This window comes from Elgaria multicarinata, chromosome 2 (genome assembly GCF_023053635.1).
Source record: "Elgaria multicarinata webbii isolate HBS135686 ecotype San Diego chromosome 2, rElgMul1.1.pri, whole genome shotgun sequence".
NCBI classification, from domain to species: Eukaryota; Metazoa; Chordata; class Lepidosauria; order Squamata; family Anguidae; genus Elgaria; species Elgaria multicarinata.
Window position 1 is genome coordinate 48,144,341 of NC_086172.1, and position 20,451 is coordinate 48,164,791.

General features: G+C 41.3%; 1 protein-coding gene across 5 annotated transcripts in view; it reads right to left on the minus strand.

Moving 5' to 3' along the window:
* The window catches only part of SLC4A10 (solute carrier family 4 member 10), a 172,041-nt gene that overhangs the window by 2,494 nt on the left and 149,096 nt on the right, over nt 1-20,451 (minus strand). For all 5 annotated transcript variants that reach the window (XM_063116471.1, XM_063116473.1, XM_063116470.1 and 2 more), the window contains 10 exons: nt 16,825-16,986; nt 15,151-15,264; nt 14,502-14,663; nt 10,963-11,214; nt 8,945-9,013; nt 7,897-8,070; nt 6,830-6,952; nt 4,817-4,884; nt 3,655-3,771; nt 424-462 (listed from right to left, as the gene is read on the minus strand). In XM_063116471.1, coding sequence (XP_062972541.1) covers nt 450-462; nt 3,655-3,771; nt 4,817-4,884; nt 6,830-6,952; nt 7,897-8,070; nt 8,945-9,013; nt 10,963-11,214; nt 14,502-14,663; nt 15,151-15,264; nt 16,825-16,986 — 1,254 coding nt within the window. In that variant the 3' untranslated portion in view covers nt 424-449. The remainder of the gene's footprint in view (nt 1-423; nt 463-3,654; nt 3,772-4,816; nt 4,885-6,829; nt 6,953-7,896; nt 8,071-8,944; nt 9,014-10,962; nt 11,215-14,501; nt 14,664-15,150; nt 15,265-16,824; nt 16,987-20,451) is intronic.

The following is a 20,451-nucleotide window of genomic DNA, read 5'->3' on the forward strand; positions in this document are numbered from 1 at the left end:
GGCATCTCAGCTGACTGCATGAACTGCGGTGGTGTCTCTCCAACCATGGGTCGATCATCTTGTTTATGCTGCTCAGGGAGAGGAAGAACACTGCAGAAGCAACATGCCATTTTGGGGTGACAAAACACTAGGGGCCAAGCAGAATGCCTTCACTAGCACATTTTCCCAGTTCACTACATATTGCAAAGATATGCTACATGTAACCTTGGGCTGAGAAGGAGTGCACTCGGTTGATAGATTAAGATCTTGGAAGAACCAATGCGCAAGTATTCTAAAAAAAAAACCAACCACCTTCCAAATGTGCTTTTCATGCCATTCTAGTAAATTTTGTCTCCCCAAAATTTACACATAGTAAGTCAGCTGGGTTTCCAAAAGACACCATTGAATAGCAATCAAGGCAGAGGTTTGGGGACAGGGTCTTACCTTTGGGGAATCAGCTTCTAGAGAGATTAGGTAGGGGAGCTTACGGTAGAAATGTAATAATGGAACAATTTAGTAGAGAATAATGAAAATTCAAAATGAATGGCAATTGGGGGAAATAGCAGTTACACAAGATTGCATATGTACTCAATTCAAGGGGGAAAAACAGAGATAGTTCAATAAAAGTGAGACTTCACTTTTACAGTTTCACAATTTCAGACCATCCCTCCGTGGACACAGCTGCCTGCACACGGGAGGACTGGGGAAGGGGCTCCCTAGTGTCCTCCCCACCCCTCAGCACACATCGCAGCATTCCACATTGCCACACCCATCCTGCACTCCCCTCCAGCTGCGTCCCTTTGTCCCAGGCTCAAGCTACTTGGAGAAGTGCTCTTACGGGTGAGCAAGCCTCTTGTGAGCCCTACACCATCCTTTCTGTATGGAGGGAGCCCTACTGGAATGCACCCCGCCCTTAATGCTTGTTTGGCTCTTCTAAATAGTAATTTGGTGTGTGGTCAAACATTTGATCAAGATTCTGTTTTGAAGGAGGGGGCAGAAACGTAAATGTGATTATTCATTTTATTTTAATGGAGTGACCTTTAGCTGTGCCTTAACTATTGCCTAGCAGCAGGCTACCTGAACTGTTCCCTTCCCAGCTGGTCGCTGTAAGTACTGTACCTTTAAGAACGCGTACTAGAGTTTGCTTTTTTCCTCTACCCTCCCAATCCCCTTTTCCTTTTGTGTTGTATTTTTAAGTTCTAGGCCTGTGGGCAGGGACTGTCATATGTGTGTGTGTGTGTGTGTGTGTGAACTGTAAGCTGCTTTAGGAGGTTTTTTGGTTGAAGAGACACAAATAAATTAATAATGTGAGCTGAAAATATTAACTCCTATTCTTACCCATCATATATTAACTCTTATTCTTACCCATCAAATTAGCATGGAACAAATAACAGATAATTTCCAGCTGACATGAGGACAGCTTAAGCCTGATGGCTTCCCCTCTGCACTGCCACATTCCTATTTCCAGTAGCCTAGGTTAGCCTTGAAAAGGCTGTGATGCCAGCAGTGATGCAGCAGGCCCACCATAATAAATGAAGAAGGGGGTGGTGCTGTCTGACCACCTTGATAAAGTCACACAAAATGAGCTGGTTTGCATGAACTAGTGGCAAATCATGAGTTAATCAACCCACAATTTGCTGTGGTACATGCCAGGAGTATTCTGCAGCTATTTTGAATTTTGATTGGTCCAATCGAGGGTTGCTATATGATGTCCAAACCCAGACATTATAGTGTAATCATGGGTTAAGCAAGCCACAGTTAACCTACAAATAGTAGGTTAACTGTGGAGTATTTAATCCACAATTATCCTAAAATGTCCAGATTTGGACATCACATAGCAACCCCTAATTAATCTGATCAGGGGCTGAATGTCCAAAAAAGGCTGCAGAACGCACCCAGTTTGTACCGCAGTAAATCATGGATTAATTTACATCCTTTACAAGAGAAATTGCACCCACAATTTGCATCCTTTATGTATAAATAGCCCCTTACAGTCCAAGTCATATAATAGCATTAGTGCAAAACCACGTGCTAGCAGTCATCATTATCATCATCATCAATCATCATCTTCTATAAAGCACCTCAAACATTCGTTATTACACCCTAATTATGTTAAAAAAAAATACCAAGCCCTTCCTGAAGACTTATATTTTAAAGAAAGACCAAAGCGGAATGCAGAATGGCCTTGAACAGTTTGTGAGGTCTTCCTCTGGCTGTGGTGTTGGTTTTTTATAAAAAGGGGGGAGATTTATTTACTTCCATATGGAGGCTTACATGCGTGAGAGGCATGAGAGGCCACCCACACATTGTGCTGGCTGCAAAGATGATTCCTGCTACCGCAAATCCCCACACTGATTCCTGCTACTCCAAGCAGGCAAGCAGGATCTTTGCAACTGGTATGACAGTTGTGGTGCAAAAGCCAGAAACAGCGGCACCACACACCTGTGGCAACAGGAACATCTTCTTTCTGATGTGAAGGCTCCTCCATGAGCCCTTCAGCATTATTGTTTCTGGGAAACCTCTGTCTCGAATAGCGAACTCCAGTACTGAGGATTGTTGCCAAAACGGGGCCAATGAGAATTAAGAGCATAATTAGGGAAACTCTAAGATTGGAGAAGAACCAAGGGGGAAAAGCCCCACACTCCTTTCATGGCGGGGACCTAAGGAGGCAACCCCCTCCACACACTGTGGACTGAGCATGCTCAGTAGCCATGAAATGTGGCTGCCCTGGGGCTCTGGAACTCCCATCCCAAGGAAGCTAGACTGGCTCTCTCCCTGGTGTGTTTCTGGAGGCAGGCTAAAACTTTCTTGTTCTGGCTGGCCTCTGGAGAGTAGTCTGGACCTTGGTTTATGGGTTGTTTATATATTGGAGGGTGGGTTTTTTATTTTAAAAAAATTACTTATATTTTAAATGTTCTTAACAGTTTAAAATGTTTTAATTTTGTAGTATGTTTAATAATTTTTAAGTTTTTGTATAACTCTATTTTAACTGTACATGTTTTAACTTGTAAAGCCACCTTGAGTCCCAGTATTGGGAAAAAGGCAGGATAGAAAATAATAACAATAATAATAATGACTGTCAACATTAGAAAACTAAAACAGAAGACTGGAGTGGGAATGAAATGCCCTGCTTGAGCACCTTGCAGCTTATACCACCCTGGAGGGGGCACAGCTGGCTGGGAGAGGACTCTGAACAGGAGCTTTCTTGCAAGGAGGTGAGGATATACCGCAACCGTTTGTTGCAGGTTCCACTGGCAAATCCTAACCAGCCGTTCCTCTAATGCTCATAGACCTCCCCCCCACAGTCTTTAGGACTAGGGCTGGCATTTATGGAGGTGGAGAAGCACGATCTCAGACCTTGCAGAGAGCCTTGTAAGGCACCTTTTCAGATCTAAGGACTCTAGAGGTTGTGCTGCGACTACAGCAGTGTGCCGTGCTGGTGTCCTTGCATGAAATGCTCTTTCCTCCGATGTACTGATGCTGCTATAACACGGTTACACCAACAGCAACGGAATGGACTGGAAGTGCTCATACAGTCCTGATTGTTTGAGTTCAAGTAATAAATATACTAGAAGGTCAGCATTTTAAAAATATTGTTTGCATAATAAAGCAAATGCCTTATTGGCAACTAATTATTAGTGAAATGCATAGTATATATAGGAAATTTAATAAAACCTTTTAGAAGGAAAGCTGGACTCCTTATCCTTGGTATTTTCTGATGTTATCAACAGTGTCTTCCACACAGCCGTTTTTGCCATTTCATCAGAAATATTTATTACAGATGGGTCATCTCTAGAATAAAATGAGCACACAGACATACGATCAACCATTGTTATCCTCTGCTATCAATGGATTAAAATAAAAAGACCAATCTAATTTTTAGAATCCATACAAAGTATAGCCAAGATGTTTTCATTAGGATAATTTAGGAGTGCACCCACCTCTTCTGCTTTTACTCAGCAACCCATGATAAGCTCCTGCTAACCGTGATGTCGAAACTCAGACCACTAGGTTGTCCAGGGGCTAAACAACCCAGCAGTTAACCCATGGTTTGTTGTTGGGTTAACTGCTGGGTTGTTTAGCCCTTAAAGCCGCTCTCTCCTGCTTGTCCCTGTCAACCCATTAGTTTTTAAACCAATGGGTCACCGTTACATGCGAACAGCCCCTTTTTGTCCACAGGAGGCAGATTCTGGATCCAAACCATTCATTTTAATGATAGTTCCAGACTGCCTAATCTCTCTCCCCCAGAGCTGTGTGCAATAATCTAGTGCATACCCAGAGCTCCTGTACAAAAGACATTTACTATTCCCATTTGAGGGGAGTGGCCGTGTACACACACACACACACACACACACACGTATTCATGTGCAAAATATCTTGCCATTTAAATGAAAGGGGGAAGCCCTCACAGGTATTGCAGGTGTATGCACACTAATATCCCCCCCAAATGTGGTAGGGGAGCTGTGGTCCTCCGGATGTTGTTGGACCAACTCCCATCAGCTCCAACCAGGCGTGATGGGAGTTGTAGTCTCACACCCTCTTGGGAGCCTCATATGGTTGATGCGGTCACATTTGGCAGATCCAAATCATGTGACTAAATCCAGGGCCTTCCTTTGCCCCTGACATTTAGGACTACAGCTTAAATGCACCCTAGAATCAGATGTGACACAGTTGGGTGTTCTCACCAACTGGAAGAAAGGAAGTTTGGAAAAGATAACACAAGACAGGAGCCAAAACAGATGTAACATGGGAGATCTGTGACCAATCTCCCAATGTTCATTTGTTTGTTTGAACTTAAAAGCAACTGCAGGGACACAATTAGATCTCAGAAGTTTACCTATAGTGCCCTTCAAGTGGTAACTGGACTGTACCTTCCTCTTCCATTGCTAACATACTTTGTTCCTCCTAGGACAAAAGAATTCAGATATGAGCACACGTGTTCTTGCTGCAATTGTTTCCGTACAATTGCGGATTCAGTCACCAAAAAGAAAACAAGGTCCGTTTCTTCACTTCTTGTCTACTCAAATTGTTTACATTTTTTTTAAAATGACGTGCTGTCCCTGTGATCTTTCCTACTAATAACTCCTTCTTAAATAATTTCTAAGGTGGCAAAAATTAGGGAACTTTATTTAAGGGACAATTCTTCAAAGGAAGAAAGAAAGAAAGAAAGAAAGAAAGAAAGAAAGAAAGAAAGAAAGAAAGAAAGAAAGGAAGGAAGGAAGGAAGGGAGTTGTAAGTTTTCATTCATTTGGAGTTCAACCCATTGGAAAGTTGTGCTGCTCCTATTCATTTCAATGGAGAGTGCACAGGTCCACTTCAAGTACACTTCTTTCTTCATTTTCATTTTTGTGCCACCCTTTCTCCAAGGAGGTCATGTGAGGATACCTGCTTCTTCTTACCCCAGCCCCCAGATTTTATTTTAACAATTTAAAAAAGGTGGTAACAGAGTCCCTCACAGGTCAGAGAAAGCCTGTGAGAACAGGTGCATTTTCAAGAGGCATCTAAAACTTGCCACTATTTCTGCCTCTTGAATCACACATAGGAGAGTGTTCCAAAGGTTGGGTGCCACCACTGAGAAGGCCTGCTTATGTGACATTCCATTGGCCACAGAATGACCAGTAAGGCCTCCACAGAAGTTCTCAGGGTTCAACTGAGTGTATATAAGGGAAGATGGTCAGCTAGGTATCCTGCTCCTGAGTTGGTTAGTGCTTTCTATCAGCAACAAAACCTCAAGCTTTTGTAAACCAGAATAAAAATCTTGCTCCAATAAAAATCAGCATTTTTTAAAAAGATCTTGTCGACTTCATTTCTATTTGCACGAAGAGCACATTTCTATTTTTAAAGACAGCATAATGGTGCCTTTTGAATTAAATTCCAGAGGCTCCATGTCAGAATTTTTATTCCTAGTTAATTTTGTCATTTCCAGGCTTCACAGCTTCCCGGGATTCTGACAGCTGAGCAGGTTTAATAATAGCCTCAAATATTTAGCAATGCCATAACATGTAAAAATAACCTCTCAAAAAGACAGCTACTGAAATTAAAAGTAGATGCAAAAAAAAAAAAGGTGTATATTGCATAGTTTTGTTTTCTGTCATCATTCAAACCTAAAAATTAAAAATGCAAGTGACACAAGAAAAGCACACCTAAAAGCAAAGGATTCCTGTGATAATCATGAGAAATACCTTCTCTTACTTTTCTCACTTTGTATTATAAGGATACCTCACTTCTGAGCTAGGCATGGGTGCATGCCAAAAGTAGGCACAACTTTAACGACGGCAGGTAAGTCATTGCACATTGATAAGTGTTTATGCTGAACTCCCACATTCCTGATGCTCAAACCTGCTTTCCACTACGCACAGATTGCTGGACTCACTAAAATCTTTATGGCTCCCTAGGAGGCCATTAACTATGGGTGGACTGTGCCCTTCATGAGTTTAATAACATTTAGATCACATCACCGATCCAGCTATAATTGCGCCAAATGGACATACATAGATTAATCAAAATATGTAGCCAGCTAGTTCAGAGGCACTGGGATATAACCTGTAACACATGCAAAAGAAAAAAACCAGAACAAAACAAAAATCTTGTTAGAAGTATTTACAGAACAAACTTCCAAGTAAATCTGCTACTTGGAAGTATAATAATAATAATTTATTTCTTACCCGCCTCTCTGATTGGATCGAGGCGGGGAACAACAGCAAGCATAAAATACATAATGAGAAAAGTTTAGATAGTTGTTGAATGTTAGCTCACATAGAAAAGCTTTGGGTTTTCATTTTGCAAGTAAAGAAAGGAAGAAAGAAAAAGAAAGAAAGAAAGAGAGAAAGAGAGAAAGACCCAGATTTACCTCTTTTTCAGCATCTTCGAGTTTCTTTTTCTTGCTCTCTGGCATCAAATCATCCAGCCAGCTTAGCTCACGTTTGGTGAAAAATAAGTCCATGAGTTTTCTGACAAACACCAGTGCCAAGACCTAGTCAAAATATTTATAATATAGTAAGATATAGTTCACAAGATCTAGTTTGTCCTTAAATGGACTAATTCAAAGTCCACAGGCCTAGTCCTGAAATAGTTTTGTATAATTCATTGATACTACACTTATGTAACACCACTGAAGTTAATGTGTATACGTATATGGGTGTGATGGCACATGTGTTACTGTAAAAGAACGGGGTTTGGTTCAACAGGATCTATAATAAGAATGTGAGGAAAGAAAAGGGACTCAGTCCTCAAATTACTTTCTGCCATGACTGTGTGTGCATGAGAGTTGATTCTGAATGTTATGTCCACCAAACGGAAGTTACTGAAGGCAAGCGGAGCTGGGGTCAAGATTCTCCATACAATCAAGGAAGTCAATGTGGTGAGTGGCCTGTTAGGATCAGTGTACTGAACTCCCACAATGCTCAGTTGTTTCGCAGTGGCCGGTCACATAAGACACAGCCATGAGTGAGAGTGTATTGTTCCAACAGAACATCATGCCTAGGGCATGATTTGAGGACACATGATGCAGACACCTTGCTGAAACTAAGCAGTTCTGTGTCTGGTGAGTGCCTGGATGGGAAACCATCTGGGAATCATATATCCACTGCCTTGAGTTCCATGATAAAAGAAAGGTGGGATATAACTAATTAGATAAATCAAGGATAGGCAACTTGGTGTACTCCAGATACTGTGAACTACAACTCCCATAAGTCTAAACTAGCATGGCTAATGGTCAGGGATTATAGGAGTTGTAGTCTAAAACATCTGGAGGGCACCAGGTTGCTTACCTCTGAAAGAAATAAGATATATTCCCACCCTGGCCTATGACCTCTTGACTCTTATACCAAAAGTGAATTTAGCTTATTACAATGTTTCAGTATTGCTTTTAGTAAAAATGGCTTGCAGTCTTCCAGGCTACAGAGATCAGATCCGTACCATCATAGGAAACACAATGGCCGCTCTTGACGCTTTGATAACCCACAGCAGTATAAGAGAGCTCAGCTGGATTACTGTGAAGAGATGGACCTTTCGAAGAGGAACATGCCTCAGGTAGATGAAGTCTGGCTGGTGTTTGGCAGGCATCCAGAATAACTTGATTCTGTCAAAAAACTAACAAAGGAAAAACACATCTTTGGGAACACAATCATTGCTCTAGAGGCCTAATCACAAAATATTTAAGAGAGCAAGAGTAACTGCCCTAACAAAAGGCAAGGATAAAGTTCAACTACAAGTCGTATCAGCTCTCAGTGATGGTCATTGTTCTTATCTTCATGAAGGTTGTGAATATCTATGATTTCCCCCTTCCCATGTGAAACTTGCATATTCTCTGTCATAAATTAGAATAGTATTTGGGAATACTATTATGATATCCACAAAGAGAAAGTAAGAGAGAGAGATCAAGAGAACAAACACACACAATGATTGGATATGGAGGTGACGTGTACATAGTGACAACTCATTGATTTAAAAACAGATGAGTTGTCATGCATGAGTGGGTGTGCAACCTGTAGCACCCCTTCTACATCTGCTTTTACCCTACAACCTTTGCAGAATGTGCAGATCGACGTGTGAACCGAGTCTACTGGGTCGTTTATTGGCAAAACAACCCAGTGGTTAACCCATGGTCTGTTGTTGGGTTAATGTGGTCATGCATGTTGTTATGTACGAACAGGGCCTTGTACAGCTTCACCTGCCTCGTTGTGGTTTGGCCTGTGGACTCCTGAACCAGTAGGCAGGTGATACACAGTGCTAGAGGTGCAGGCAGGATGATGGGCCTGGTTTTGTGCCGCATGGAGATCGTGGGCCCCTCTTACCCCTGCTTAGGGACATGCCACTGAGTCCTGCTGCCAGTATTAGCTTATGTCCTGTTGGTTATGCCTTTTAAATTTCTGAGTAAAACTTAATGAAGTATAATGCAAACAACGATAAAGTGAAAGGGCCAAAAGAACCACAGGGAAAGAACCTTTCACAGAGTCTATTTTACCTGAATTCCTTTGAGAGAAGAGGCACCCATATAAAGGAATACACCATAAAGGACCGGCATGGGAATAAACTGCAGAGAGGAGAAGGAAAAAGTAGAACATGAGTCTCAGTTCACTGATAGCAAAGTGGCTGGCAGATAAAATTCTCCCTCCTTGCATTCCTGGGACCTTCTGGACCTGATTTTGCGGGGGGAGGATGAGTGGGGCTGTAGGAGAAGGGACGCTCCCATTGTATGAGTGGAAGTCCACTCAGGTAATGTTGAATAATGTTGGATTTATCCCTTTATGTGTATATATCATTTTGTATAGCAGCTTTACAAATTCTACGTCACTTAACGGCCTTGCATGGCAGATTCGGCTGGCAGAGTCTGGCTTGCCTAATGCCTAAGGCCACCTACAGAACTAGGTGGATGGAGAGATTTGAAGCTGAGGTTCTACAATCAAACTCAGTGCTGCATCCTAGTTCCCAAACGGCAATAAATTTGAACTACCTAAAAAAAAATTCTTTTGTTAGACAAATTTTCATCCTGACTTTCTACCACATGGTGTCCAGGGCAGCAAAATGCAATAAAATACAAAGTAAGAATAAAAAACATGGCAGGTAAAACACATCAATAAAATCAATAAAATAGCAGCAAGTTAAAAGAATTTCACCAAATGTATAATGACCATAATGAATTGAATAATACTACAGATGATGATGATAATGATAGCAAACGTTATTTTAAAATATAGATTAAGGTAATGATTCTGAGAGTCCCACTGTGGGTGCACAAGAAATTACACATATATGGCAGAAGCTTCCAACTCAAGCAGAAAATGGAGTTGCAGGACTTCTGTTAAAAAGCTTGGATTTTAGCCTCTGGATTATGGCTATATATTTTTTTGGAATCTTAAATATATTAACCAATAATGCCCACTTATTATTCAATAATTAGAAAGATGGCAGGTCACATCTGGCATGTGGGCCCTGAGTTGACCATTTCTGGAATTGCTCACCTGGAGTGTTAATATATGAACATATGAAAATGACTTTTTGTAAGTCAGACTATTAGTTCATCGAGCCCCGTATTGTCTATTCCAGCCTTCCCCATCCTGGTGCCCTCCAGATGTGTTAGATTAAAACTCCCATCACCAATCTGGAGATGATGGGAATTGCAGTCCAGCACGACTACAAGGTGTAGGTTGGGAAAGGCTGGTCTACTTGGATGGACAGCAGTTCCCTAGGATCTCATACAGAGGTGTTTCTTATATCACTTGCTATCTGAGCTACTTTTTAAAAAAATATATATGGAGATGCCAAGCATTGGAACTGGGACCTTCTTTACACAAAGTACATGCTTTGTCACTGATCTGGGTATGGACAGGACAAGAATTTTACCCTGCAGGGAATGAAGAAAAGGACATTAAGTCATTACAAACTGAGAAAACAAGCGTTCAGAATTAAAATCACATGTGCCTAACAGTCCTAGGTTCAAGAGATAGGTGCAAGTTCTCTAAGAGGAAAATTTACAATTTTTCGGGTTCTTTGCCTTAACAAAGAAGTAAGGGTGTGTGTGACATGACAGAGGTGCATATAATGTTGCATATTATGGGGAAAGTGGACAGGAAGACATTTCTAGACCTCTCTCAGAACCTGGGTCATCCAATGAAGCTGAATGGTGAGAGATTCAGGACAGATAAAAGGAGGCACTTCTTTGCACAGTGCACAGTCAAACTATGGAATTTGCTATCACAAGATGTGGTGATTGCCGCCAACTTAGAGGGCTATAGGATGTGATTAGGCAAATACATGGAGCATCAATGGCTACGTGCTACTCCTGATATCTTATGACTTTTCAGTTGCTGGGGAACAGAAGCAAAAGGGTGCTATTATGGTCATGTCCTGCTTGTGGGCTTCCCTTGGGGCATCTGTCTGGCCACTGTGGGAAAAGAATGTTCTATTAGATCGTACTTTGGTCTACACCATCAGGGCACTTTTGCTCTCATTCACATTTGGTTTTCCAAAGCATGAACCTACCTTAAGAACACTGGTCAAAAAAACAGATGACCCCATAAGGATGAATATCATGAGCCCTGTGACCCGTTGCTCGCGGATGCCAAGGAATTTGGGCTGTTCTCCTGGAGCAGAACACTCTGACTCCAGCTTCAAGCTGTTCACATGAGAAATGGAGAGGACAGTGGCGGCGACGAACCACGGCAGGCCCATGAGAGAGCACACTCCAAGCATGAGGGCCACCATCAGCAAGTCCAGGTGATAGCCACAGCCCTTCTGTTAAAACAGAGAGGACAATAAACGAAGTTACACAGACAGAAGGCGGTCCTCGGGTTTGGCATGGAGAAACCTTTGAGCAGCAACACCCCAAATGAGAAGTTAGGCTAACAAAGCATTTGATAAGCGAAAGCGACAGAAACCCTTTAGGTTATATCTGTGTAGCAGGTTACTTTGCTTCTGCTGCTATTATTCATATGGTTAGATTTTATCCTTGAAGTTTCCTTGTATTCATTAAAAGTCCTTTTTTTCAAACCACAAATCCCTTGCAGGTATCGGAGATCTAGTGGGCATCCTGCTAAATAGGCTGTCCCATTCATTACAATGGATTTGTTTTCATTCCTCCTGGGTGTATGCAACTTCTTCCATAGGCCTGAAAGAGTCTGCTGGACCACTGGCATTATCAGCATCATTAATTCATTATGGGGATTTATGTCCCACTCTATAATCACATTCCCAGTTTTACAAAATAACACAAACTGAAATCTTAAAATGCCACTTCCAAATAAGAAGTTCCAGCAAGAACAGACAGAAGTGAGGCTCTTGTGGCTCTTCAGATTGTTGGACTTCAACTCCCACCATCCCTGATCATTGGCTGTGCTGGTAGAGGATGATGTAAGTTAGAGTCCAACAACAGGTGGAGGACCATATTTTCCCTACCCCTGGGGGAACTCAGACCTGTCCTATACAATGGGTTGTAGCCAGTGGTGTCTTACAGCAGAATCAACACCACTGGCAGAAAAAGATTCTCCTTCCAGTCAGAACCCCCTGTGCACCCCCAAATCTGAACTAAAGGGCTGAGGAAGCTCTGGAGTAGATTTGGTGGATGCAGGGGTGTTGTAGAGGGACCTGGAAGTCCACTTGTGTGTTGTTGGATGTAGCCCAATAACATTCTTATGGAGTTTTGGATGTAGCCCAATAATATTCTTATGGAGTTTTGGATGTAGCCCAATAATATTCTTATGGAGTTTTGGATGTAGCCCAATAATATTTTCTGGAGTTTTGCAATGTTGATGTAATTGTTTTTGTAGTATCTTGACCAGCAGCACTAAAAGAGCAGAGGGGCAAATATGAAGAATTGGATACAAGAACCAGAAACTGGAGCTGATTATGTCCTCCTAAGGGAATGTGCACTCCATGCTTCTTCTAAACACCAGTCCTTAAGCCTCCTGAGGTCTCCAACATCAAAAGGGACAAAATTGCTGTAAGGGCAAGTATGTCGCTTTTAGCAGTCTGTGGATTTAAGCTTTCCTCACATTTGCACATAAGCCTGAGGAGAGTGACATATGGGAGACGAAGGAAGCATGGCAACAGGTGATGATGCTACATCAGACCCCCAGGAAAAAAATGAATATGCAGTGAGGCAAGGGGGCAGCCAGGAAGACCATCTGACTCCCACATGCCATTGCTGAAAGAGAGAGAAACACACACACACAAACACATATATTCCACACATTCCGAAGCTTGGCAGCGGCTCCCTACATCTGTCAAGTTAACCACATGAAACACTATGGATTGACACAAGGAGCCTGACTGACAAAGAGGGCAAAAAACAAAAACATGGCCGGGGTGGTGGTGGTGGGGGGGGCAGGGACATTCAAAGCAATCAAGACGTTGCAAAGCAAAGAGGTGACTGAAATCGCATTCGTAATGTGATTTAAGAGATTGCATCATTGTTTGCTGAGGGATCAAAGAAGCTGAAAAAATGTGCACAATCTTTTTGTCAGAGAAGTGATAGTCCTTGTTTCAGTGGGGGGGAAATCACTGAAAACTTATAGCTTTAGGACTAAAACATTGTAAGATTGTTAGAGTTTTCCATTCTCCACTGCAAAAGGGTGGGAAAGAAGTGGAAACAAAGAAAGACAGAATGCATAGAATACCCCACAACAAGGCAGGGGCAGGTGGCAAAACATCGAATAAAGGCTAACACCTTTATTGTGGCAGGAGCGTTCATAGGCAAGAGCCTAGATCATCAGATGCATTTAATATATCAGAAAAATGCTGGTTCTAGATTTTACAATTAGATATGCTTCCAAATTAGCCACTCGCCTTGTGCCCTGTGATACATAAGAGTACTATCCAGTCAACCAGGTAGAACGGCTTTCATAAATTCGGGAAAGGGTGGTTTCCCATTTCGTTTAGGTTTCCAACATGCTACAAAGGATATGGGCTGGAGGCAAAATAATATTATTAATATTATTTGTAATCATTTTTAAGGAGATCTGAAGGCTCTTTGATTGTTCCTTGTAGTCTGTACAGTCATCCCACATTTGCCTTTCATAAATGGGTTCTGTAGGTTTTATAGCATTTCAAAAACCCTTTTTTAGCAGAGGTGACAGGTGAACAATATATCTGCACACTATGGGAAGCAACACCATTGCTTGTGTGAGGAGTGAGTGAAAATAAGATCATAGGGACTAAGGATTGTTATTATTAGATTGGTTACTACCAGTATTATTAAGAATAGGCAGGATTGGAATATAATTCAAAGGAACTAAGAACTGTAAACTACAATAAACATTTTCTTTATTTTGCTACCATAAAACCATGTGTCAGTTTGGCTGTCTCCTGCTCTATTAGTTCATAAATAAACACATTACATTAAACCTTCAGCCTGCTATATTCACAGAAAAGCCTTTTTCCAAATCTCCTTACCTTTTTCCTCTGCTATAAGGGAAAGGCTATAATTTTCTTTTTACCTCTTCCTCAGGTATTTAAGTGGTGGTACTTAGCCTGAGGGAAGAGTGCGCGTCAAAGCCTTGTGTGTGAGGTGGCGTCGTCGTAGAGACCCTCCTGCATATGAGGAAGTCTCGCTGGACATTCCAAAATGGCCAGGATGTTGTTGTGCAGTGTCCAGATGGTGAGCCTTCTCTGCAGCGGCACCAACCATTTGGAAAACCTTCCCTCGTGTAGTTCGGGAGGCAGAAAATGTAGCATCATTCAGACGCCTCCTGAAGACACACTTGTTCACCCAGGCCTTCCCTGGGCCTTAAATAAATTAACTACGCCACTCCATTTTACTGCTCTTTTATTGTTGTTGGAAATGTTTTAATGCTGTGCTTTTATGCTATGTTTTATACTGTATTTTAATATTGTGTTTTAATGTTGTGAACCACTGAGAGATTCTACTATATGCAACGTTACATAAATGTTATAAATAAAATAAACAAACAAACAATCTGCATTGACCTGGGGAGAAATGTGAAAAATGTGAAAACGCATGTACAGAAGGAAACTCTGGAATAACTAGAAAGCTCTAAATAACTTTTGCAGTATTGCTACCTTACCTTTAGTTTATGTTCTTTTCGGTTTATAATAACAGCTGTAATCTGCTGATCCATAAATATCAGGATAGTACAAAGAAGAGCTGGAATTACAGCAGCTAGCACTGTCCACCAAGGATTGGGACCCAAAGGTGTGATAAACCAGCCACGGTCGTCTCTGGTGGGCTAAGGTAAGAGCAGATTTCAAAACGTTAGGGTTTCTTAAATCATAGTTTTACTGAGCATTTCCAAAGGCCTGCAGGATAACAGAAAAGCAATCAACCTCAGCCCCACCATTTCCAACTGTTAAAAGCAAAATATATAAGATAACGGCAAATACAACCATGTCAGAGATGCCACTTTAGGAATGTGCAAAAATCAAATATGCTAAATGGTAGCAAAAAGCTGCAATCCTAAACAAACTTACAAGGGAATAAGTCCCATTGAACATGTGAGTAAACATGTCTACAATTCTACTGTTATTGTTGCAAGAGCCTTGGAGGCTTAACATGGAAATAGCTGTACTTATCCAACTAGTCCATATCCCATTTCAGCAACAGGTAGATCCATATTCATGAGATTTCAATCTATTTCAGAAATAAATAACTACAGATCATTTGTTGTGGCAAATTTCGGTTTCTGCAATGCCTAGTACGACTGTGAAAGGAATTACCTTGAAAGCATTTGGAACTTGAAGCTTTGGTGATGGAATCCCAAGGGCATAGTCAACTAAAACCATGGACAGGATGGTGAGAAAGACGGCAAAGTCACTCACTACAGACCGAACCTGGAAATATTGAGCCAATCTTGAGTGATAGCAAAGTGATATAACAAAGAAAATCATCCATTGAGAGGAGATCTGCACACAGATTTCCTCTTCCACAAACAAAAGAAGCTATACAAACAAAATCTCTGCACCTAGTTCCTTCCAGCTCAAATGTAATAAACTATCGATCCACACACCCTTATGGAGACCCATTTGGGATGAGGGAAGGAAAGGATGTCTCGTATTGCTCCGTGTCCCTCATTGAACTGCATGCAACCGCCGAATTTGATGTTGATGGCTGGCGTGCCATTTGGCCAAAATGTACACCTGGAAATTAATAAGGGCAGCAACGAATCTCTGTAATTAATCAATGAAAGTTTTTAAGTTATCTTTTCTTTTTAAAATCATGTTCCAAGTCATTTCAACTGGATGATCTGTAACAGACTGCATAGCGATACCTAACTGCTATGATAAAATTAAGTAAAGTTTAGGACTTTGCTAATGTTTGGAAAAATTAGACAACAAATGTCCCCAAGTGAGGAATGAGCCTTGTGACAAGGCTGCAAAAAGTGCAGTCCGGTGCTGCTTATCGAGAATCATGCACAGCATAGTTTGCAGGGGTGGCCTTCCCACGAAGCAACGGGAAGCAGTTCTCCACCGCTGCCATGAGAACTAGTCCACAGCACAGAGGAGCATTTGGACTTTTGACTTCAGGTGCAAAGATGTCTAAGGCAGAACCTCGGAGCTGGAGAGCAAGTCCACTCCTCCTGGTGTCCCAGTATGGTCCAGGTTCCATGCCCCCTTCCCTTTTCCCCAACCACTGATCTTTTGCTGGTTTCCAGGCTTTTGTGCAGTTTTGTCCCTCTTCAAAAAGGTCAAAATGCCTCTCCTAAGGCTGAATTACTGGCAGTAAGAACATTGAGCTGAAATATGTGGGATTTTGGCCCCGCCCCTTTGCCGATGACCCCACCCACCACTAGAATGTGCCCCCTTGAGTGTCTCCAAAACAGAATCCAACCCTCAAGCTAAAAGAGTTTTGACACCCCAGATCTAAGTCCCCCTTTGCTAATTTGGATTCCGTTTAAGAGCTTGGATCTTAATTTGCTAATTTGGATTCCGTTTCACGCCTCAAGAGTTGATCGTTACAATGGCCTGGTTCAGACAACACACTAAACCATGCTGCTTAACCACAAAATGCTTAAGGGAATCCCTTAAGCATTTTGTGGTTAAGCAGCATGGTTTAGTGCGTTGTCTGATCCAGGCCAGTTTGATATACACACTTGTTACCTTTCTGACTGAATTGAGTTCGATGTATTTTGCTGCAAATGGGTTCCCATTCCAATCTAAACAGGAGGGCAGGATTAAACATGCTTTCCCTCCTTCCTCACATTTCCATTCTCAAATATGAACATATTGAGCTGCTATTAAATGCCTAAAATATATATATGCTACAAAACATGATGGGTGCAAACCTGACTCTACCGAAACCAATGGAGGTGTAGTTATTGATGTCCATAGAGGCAGACTTGCATCCTGTACTTGCAATCAAGTGGTTTTGATTTTAAGATATATTCAAGTTACCTTGGTTGGGAAATAACGACTGGTCTTGAACTGCTTCAGAGTGGATGACATTGTAACTGTAGAAAAGAATAAGATGACTGACCAGAAGAGAACATCTGGGGCGTAAGGACCATGATGTCCACAGGCTTGTCCTACAAATGTCCCTTGCCACGCATTACATTCCTAACATGGAAAGTAAAGGCACATTTTATGCTCTAGCAACTGACCATATTTATAGAGAAACAGAAGACTAGAGTGTACATTCCATGATCACTAAGGACCTGATTGGCTTTCATTTTGACTATCCAAACCCTGACATTGAAGGACCCTTCAGAGATTATTTTTTAAGGCATACACATAAGAAGTTTAAGGTGCACACCTAGACATGTCGCATGTGTTTGAAAACAGGTGTACCATATAAAGCTACATTTGCCAGGGGTCTAGGATGGGCTAGGCTCTCTGTTGAGAATATATTCGGTGGCATACTAAAGTTTGTTGCTACATAATGTATAAAATGCTCCCCAAACTTTATGTAAAGTATTGTGCCTTTCTATTCCTCATGTTTGGAAGTGCTGAAAAGGAATAAAACTAACATCTATATGAACATCTTACACATAGAATCGGTTATTAAACTAAAGTCAACAATAACAAGATTCACCCCCCACCCACGCCATCAATATTTATTGTAATAATTTTATTCTATACTTTAATATATTACAATCCATAAATAATTACAGATATAACACACATGCTATGACGCTAAATATATGACTACTTATGGAGCCTTGCACATGGGAAGGTATTTACACACTTTGATTTTTCCCCATAATCTTGAGCCACTGCACTCATTGGACCAGTCTGGACACTAAATTCCTGGTCTCCTAAACCATGCATGGAACAGTATAGAAAGGGCCAAAATGCAGATGTTTTGAATGCACCAACTCAGAACCTCAGAACTATAGAAAGGATCCAGTTAAGAGAGCTTCCAAATGGACTCTGACATTTCCGGAAGGTTCTAGAACATATGGACTTAGAATCATAATCTTAACTACCAATTAGTCATATAGGGTAGCATCCCAGCTCCAGTGCTACTGCTAGTGATGGTGCACTAGCATAAACCAATACTTGTGCTATGTTAGAAGTGCCTGCTAGGGCAATGGGGAAAAGCAGAAACTTATATTGATTTACACTAGCAAAACATTATTATCAGTAGTGCTAGGACACAGCTCAATCCTACCCAGGAGGTCAAGCCAGTTTAGCAAAAACAAAAACTATCAGGAGTATCCAATCACTACACAATGCATATACTTCACTGCTGTTATTTTTCCAAATTATGCTTACACTCTGTTAATAACACTTTGTTGTTACTTGGTCCTGTACTTCCTCTCATTTTGCTAGAAAAATGTATGTTATTTTTATTTATAGTGATTTTTTGGGTTTGACTTTACATGCAACTAATTGAGGATTTTACAGGAAATCGGTTCAGAACTAAGCCTTTTACAAACTAGCATATTCTCTTTACTTACATAAAAACTAGGCTTTGTGCAGGAATAGCTGGGCGGCATTCACAGTTAATATCTTAAAAACAGTTTCTCTGGATTAGTGCCAAATAACTAGCTTCGAGATCATATCCTGGGGATCCTATATTACATAAAATGTCAGATTAGAGGAATCTAAATAATCTCTGCAGGTTTAATTGTGCAGAGGAATCGTTTCTTTTGCCACAAGGTGGCAACAGACTCCACACGACTGTTTTAGGATTAATTGTATCTTTAGGATAAAATTTGGCAATATAGACCAACTGAGGCTTTTCGTGTTTCTCTTCCTACTGCAGCCCCCCCCCCCCACAAGAAGCTGTTTCTGAAGGCCAGAAGATTGGCTGCTTCCTCCTAGGTACAGATACACTTTTGCAGGAAATCAACATGCACACCAGTGGAGGCTGATGGCTTTGACGTCGGTGGGGTGGTGAATCCGCTCTGGGTTTCAGTCAGAACTCTAAATTGACTCCCGTTTTGCACATGCAGGCTGTTTTGGGTGCAGGGTTTTTTGATTCCCTGAAACAACCTTTAAGCATCCTGAGGGACCATCCATGCATGGATATTTCTTTACATGTAGGGATTTTCCTCACACAATTGGACCAATGTTAATAAATGCTAACCTAAAGACATCAGACAAATGACAGGAGCAGGCAAACCTGTGCCCTCCAGATGTTTTGGACAACTCCCATAATCCCCAACCATTCTGGCTGGGGCTCATGGGTGTTGCACTCCAAACCGTCTGGAGGGCACCAGGTTGTCTACACCTACTGAAACATAAATAGTCTAGATGTTTTCTTTTTATGTTGCAATTTCAATAACTGGTCTGGCTTAATTAATTACATATTCAGGAGTGGTGGAGGTTGTTACTGGAAGCATGGCATGTGGGGAAGGAAGGCTCATGTCTTCTCTCTCCAGTCACAACCACGCTGCCACGCAGCTATGAGCTTTAGGGAAAAAGAAGGCCCCATTCCCACCAGTAGGAACCTTTTGTTTTTTAAAGCATATATCCATTGGCAGGGGGCAATTTTTGTTCTGATTGCAGCTGGGTAAGAACTGATCAGTTCCTGCATGCAGCCTTCCCAGTGAAAACTGCCCTCCTACACCTGTAATTAAGTAAAAATGAAGATGTAGCTACACATGATAAATTGAGCGTCACATGTAGTTTGGTCCTCAGTAGGCCTATTCAAGATCATTTAGCAGAAGGTACCTTAATTGTTAAGAGATCCTGAGTATGCACGCTTGCTTTGTAAATATAAAAAATATTGCTGGACTATGGTGATTCTAGTTTGTTTGTTTGTTTGTTTTAAATGGACCATGCAAAATTAGACTATTCAAGTTTGAAATTAACTTCACAGCTGTTCTAGATATGCTTTCTGTTAGCCTGGTCGCAATCTACACTGCTGACAGTAAAGGAATGCATATAGAAGGATGCTTGCCACCCTTCTATTTTAACTCTTCACTATATTCTGAACATCCGGAGGCATATTTTAGAGGAAATATGGAGCTTATGTGTTCTTTTTACACACAGCAGCTTCAGACTTACCATCTGGTTGAATTTAGGTCAAACCTGCTGCTATTTGGTGAATGTAGGCTTAATCCCAGTAATACTCTATGTTTGTACACAACAAAGTTTTCAGAGTGGTGCACACTTTTATTGTTTTTGTTTTAAATGCCCAAATGACAAGGAATAATCACTGAAAGATTTTATTAAATAAAGAGGCTACCACCTTTTAGCCAGTAATATATTACACATTAGAAAACATATTATCTCCCTGATGAGACCTGACTGTCACCAACATTGTTATCTTTTCGGCACCAGGTTAAGACCTTTATCTTTTCTCAGGCATTTGGCAGCACATGTTGAATTTTAAACAATCCCAGATTTGTCTCATGGTTATGGTTGATTGCTCAAAGTTGTTTTTAGGTATATAATAATGGGCCTGTTCAGACAACAGGCGAAGCCATAGTTAGGCCGCTAACCCCTTTGCAGCAAATGGTTAGTGAGGCCCCATTCAGAAGACACCTTAAACCATGGTTTTAACCACAGTGGTTAAGCCAGAAAGCCAGGCTGTGTTCAGAAGACACCTTAAACCCTGGCTTTAACCACAGT